A 4,575-nucleotide genomic window follows, 5' to 3' on the forward strand; every position below is an offset into this window, starting at 1 on the left:
TCCTCTCCCCCTCGTCCCCCTCCCCATCCCCCCATCTTACCTCCTTCCCTTTCCCACAGCACCTGTATATGTGTATATATGTTTGTACATATTTATTACTCTATTTATGTATTTATTTATTGTACTTGTACATATCTATTCTATTTATTTTATTTTGTTAATATGTTTGGCTTTGTTCTCTGTCTCCCCCTTTTAGACTGTTAGCCCACTGTTGGGTAGGGACTGTCTCTATATGTTGCCAACTTGTACTTCCCAAGCACTTAGTACAGTGCTCTGCACACAGTAAGAGCTCAATAAATACGATTGATTGATTGATTGAATAAAGGGTAGAAATTCAAACGCATGGGTGACAGGGAAGGGAGAGATAGTAGGGAAAATGAGGGCTTAGTTGGGGAAGGACCCTTTGAGGAGGTGTGATTTCAATAAGGCTTTTAAAATAGGGAGAGTGAAGATCTGCCAGACATGAAGTGGAAGGGATTTTGAGACCAAAGGGAGGACATGGGTGAGGGGTTGGCGTTGTGATAGAAGAGATCAAAGCAGACGTGATACAGTCAATAAGGTAGAATCAGATCAGGTACAACCCCAGTCCTATATGGGATTCACTGTCTTTCACTTTTTTCCCTTGAAAGTTTGACCAACCTTTCAATACCAATGTTATTTTGGAAGGATTGGTCAGCCTTGATTAAGTCTGTGAGGAGAGCAAGGCAATGGAAAACAGAAAAATACTTTTATTTCAGCCTACCAGGAATCTCCATACAATAGCCAAAGGACAAATTTTCAAGCGGACCTGTTTCCCTCCCAATATCCTCAACATGGCGGCCTTCATGCCCCTATTCCTCAAGCTGTAGATGAGGTGGTTCAGGGAGGGGGGCAGCACGGTGTAGAACACGGACACCAGCAGGTCCAGCGCTGAGGGCGATTCTGACACGGGCTTGAGATAGGCAGCATCACCGGTGGAGACAAATAAAGTGACGACGACGAGGTGTGGCAGGCAGGTGGAGAAGGCTTTGGATCGGCTCTCTCCGGATGGCACCCTCAGCATGGCCTCGAACATGCGGATGTAGGAGATGACGATGGAGACAAAGCAGATGAAAGTCAGACTTGAAGAGAAGGCAGTTGCTATGAGCTCCCAAATCTTCCCACTGGAATTGGAGAGTCTGATAACCTGGAGGATCTCACAGAAAAATTTGTGGATCACATTGGACCCTCCCAAGGGGACTGAAAATGTGGTGAAGTATGCAAGATGGCAGACAGGGCCCCGCTGAGCCACGAGGCGGCCGCCATCTCCTCACAAGCTCCTCGGTTCATGATGATGTCATAGCGCAAGGATAGGCAGATGGTGACCTGGCGGTCATAGGAAATCATTGTGAGGAAGCAGAGCTCAGCACAAGCACACAGTAATAAGAAAAATACTGGGAAGACACACTCCAGGAAGGAGATGGGATTGCACTTGGTCAAGGATTTGAAGGTGGACTTGGGGACAGTGACGGAGATGAGGCAGCGGGCGAGAAAGTACAGGTTCCTGAAGAGGTACATGCGGGTGTGGAGGCGCCGATTGGGGATGGTGACGGCGACGATGAGATTCCCCATCTGGGCCACCAGGTAGGCCAGGAGGAACAGCGTGGCATGGACCAGCTGCAGCCCCCGGACCCCCGAGAAACTCAGCAGGAGGAATTCCATCACCACCGTGTGATTGGCCTTTTCCAGTAAAATACAAGGAGTTTCAGGGGAAGAACCAGAGAAAAGAGATGATCATGGACAGGAGATCTAATGGATCAGAAGGACCTGGGTTCTCATCCCGGCTCCACCATGAATCTTCTGTGTGATGCCGGGTAAGTCATTTGACTGCTCTGTGCCTCAGTTACTTCACCTGTAAAATGGAGATTAGGACTGTGAGCCCCAAGCTCGTTGTTGTCAAGGAATGTGTCTCCTTGTTGTTATACTGTACTTTCACAAGTGCTTAATGTACAGTGCTTTACACACAGTAAGCACTCAATAACTAACTCAATAACTATGATTGAATGAATGAATATGGGCCATGGACTGTGTCCAATGCTAGTAGCTCGTATCTTCCCCAGAACTTAGTACCGTGCCTGGCATTGTACTAAGCACTTAAAGCACTTACAAACACTTAAAAATAAGCACTTAAAATACCATAAAAAAGGTGAGGGAGAAAAGTATTTTTCTGTGTCCTTGCTATGAATTCATTCATATCAAACAACTTGCATTCTCAAGAATTTTAGCAGAACACCTCCTCCTCCCTCCTCCAGTTTCTGACTTTTCATTCCTCAGCCCCGGGATATCTGTCCCCTTCAGATGCCTGATCCCGATATAAAACCACCCCTCATGCCTGCCCAAGGGAAAGAGCCTAAGACTGGAAGCCTCCACTGGAAGCCAGGGTTCCAGCTCCTGCTCTGTTCTCTCTGTGTTTGGTGACCTTTGTGACCTTGGGAAAGTCACTTACCTTCTCTGGGCCTCAGTTTCGTCATCCACAAAATATGGAGAAAAATCCCTGTTCCCCCTCTCTCAAACTGTGAACCCGATGTAGGACTGGGACTGTGTCCATTATAATTATTTTGAAAACTGCCTAAGTGCTAAGCAAATAAAAAACGACTTAATACACATACTTATCATTCCCTCATCCTCATAGCTCAGGGATTTTTCCATCTTCCTTCTCCTCATCTCCTGCTAAACCCCGTTCCTTATCTCCTAGACTCTCTCAGACTCCTTGATCCTCTCAGCCTTCTCTTCTCTGAGCTCAACAACCCCAGCTTATACCTTTTTCCCCAGAAGGACCTGTTTCTAATCCTTGATCCGCCAATTTTCTGATACATTATCTTGGGCCAATCGTTTAACTTCTCTGTGCTTCAGTTACCTCATCTATAAAATGGGGATTAAGACTGTGATCCTCATGAGGGACATGAACTGTGTCTGATCTGATTAGCTTGTATCACCTTCAACAATTAGGACTGTGCCTGGTACATGGTAAGTGCTTAACAAATACGATAAAAAAGGGAAAGGGGACTGACCCTCCCCAACCCCGAGTTCTCACGACCTCAGACAGTACCCAACCTGAAAGAATGATTATAGTAATTTTAATAATTGTGGTATTTGTCACACACCTAGTATTAGATTGCAAACTCATCTCTAAATTGTAAACCCATTGTGAGCTGGGAATGTTTCTGCTAATTCTGTTGTATTGTACTCTCCCAAGTGTTCTGCACATAGTAAGTGCTCAGTAAATATGATTGAATGATTGAGTGATGTTGCAAGTACTGTACTAAGCACTAAGGTAGATAAGAGATAATCAGGTTGAACTTAGTCCCTGTCTACATGGAGCTCACAATCTTGTAAGAGGGTGGAGGATTCAATCCTACACTTTACAGATGGAGTAACTGAGGCATAGAGAAGTGAATTGACTTCCCCAAGGCCACCTGCCGGACAAGTGGCAGAGCCAGAGTTAGAACCCAGGTCCTCTGACTCCCAGGCCCAGTCTCTTTCCATTAGGCCATCCCCATACTCTCTGGACTTTGGTGACTTTGTGTTTTGGGGATGGGTGGTTGGGGCCTTCCTGCCAGTGGTGGGGAGATGGGGTGGGAGCAGAGTGCGGGGCTGAGACTCAATCTGGGAATGGGATGGAAGAGAGAAACAACATGGGCTAGTGGATAGAGCACAGACTTGAGAGTTTAAATTACCTGGATTCTAATCCTGGCTCTGCCACTTGTCTGCTGGGTGAACTTGGGCTAGTCACTTTACTTCTCTGTGCCTCAATTCTCTCATCTGTAAAATGGGGACTAAGACTCTGAGCCCTACGTGGGACAGGGATTGAGTCCAACCCTATTCGCTTGAATCCAACCGAGTACTTAGTATGGTTCTAGGCACCTAGAAAGAGTTTAACAAATATCACAATTATTGTTATTATTAATATTATCATTATTACCCTTATCATTATATCACCACCATTCCTGAGAGCTCACAGCACTTCCATCCACTTATACACTCACCTGGAAGGGTCTGGGGCAGTTGGCATCTTCACGGCCCACCTTTTTCTGCTCGCTGGTGCATCAAGAGGACTAGAGATTTTCTCCTGATCACACATAATCTCTCCCCAATTCTCTTCTTTCCCGGGGACCCAAGCCATAGAACACCCCAAGAGGTGATGTTGTTGCCAATGCAGGCTCCTGAATAATAATCCTTTCAGGCCATGGTGGAGGGAGGGGACCAGTGGTCTCCAGGAGCCAGCTGGTTCCTTTGTCGTCTCTGCATAGTTCTCCCACCTCCATTGCGATGGTTCTCTGAACGACCCAGTGGAAAGGCCTGGACAATCCCAAATGAGATATTGGCACAGTCATTCCTCTCTGTCTCTCCCCCCTTCAAACTTCCAAACTTCACTTCATTTTTCTACAAAAACTTTCGGTCCATGTTTCCCCAATCCGTGAAAACTTCCATTGGCTGCCCATCCACCGGCACAGCAAACAGATCGTTACTACTGGCTTTAATTCACTCAATCATCTCACTCCCTCCTCCCTTCCCCGCACTGATCTCCTACTACAGCCCAGTCTACACACTTCGCTC

The 4,575-nt window shown here is 46.5% G+C and overlaps 1 protein-coding gene across 1 annotated transcript; it reads right to left on the bottom strand.

Moving 5' to 3' along the window:
• Positions 1 to 682: 682 nt before the first annotated feature.
• LOC119922629 (putative olfactory receptor 14L1) lies at positions 683 to 1,680 on the bottom strand. The gene is made up of 3 exons (XM_038742346.1): positions 1,258 to 1,680; positions 896 to 1,165; positions 683 to 688 (listed from the first exon to the last, which is right to left on the bottom strand). Exons 1-3 carry the CDS (start codon positions 1,678 to 1,680, stop codon positions 683 to 685), a joined length of 699 nt encoding a protein of 232 aa, XP_038598274.1.
• Positions 1,681 to 4,575: the final 2,895 nt, after the last annotated feature.

Source organism: Tachyglossus aculeatus, unplaced genomic scaffold (assembly GCF_015852505.1).
Source record: "Tachyglossus aculeatus isolate mTacAcu1 unplaced genomic scaffold, mTacAcu1.pri scaffold_115_arrow_ctg1, whole genome shotgun sequence".
NCBI lineage: Eukaryota > Metazoa > Chordata > Mammalia > Monotremata > Tachyglossidae > Tachyglossus > Tachyglossus aculeatus.

Excerpts from the sequence above, each read along its gene's own strand:
- LOC119922629 (XM_038742346.1), bottom strand. The coding sequence starts at position 1,680 with ATGGAATTCCTCCTGCTGAGTTTCTCGGGGGTCCGGGGGCTGCAGCTG. Across the intron at positions 1,166-1,257 it reads CCGCCTCGTGGCTCAGCGGG|GTTATCAGACTCTCCAATTC; the intron begins GCCCTGTCTGCC and ends GAGATCCTCCAG.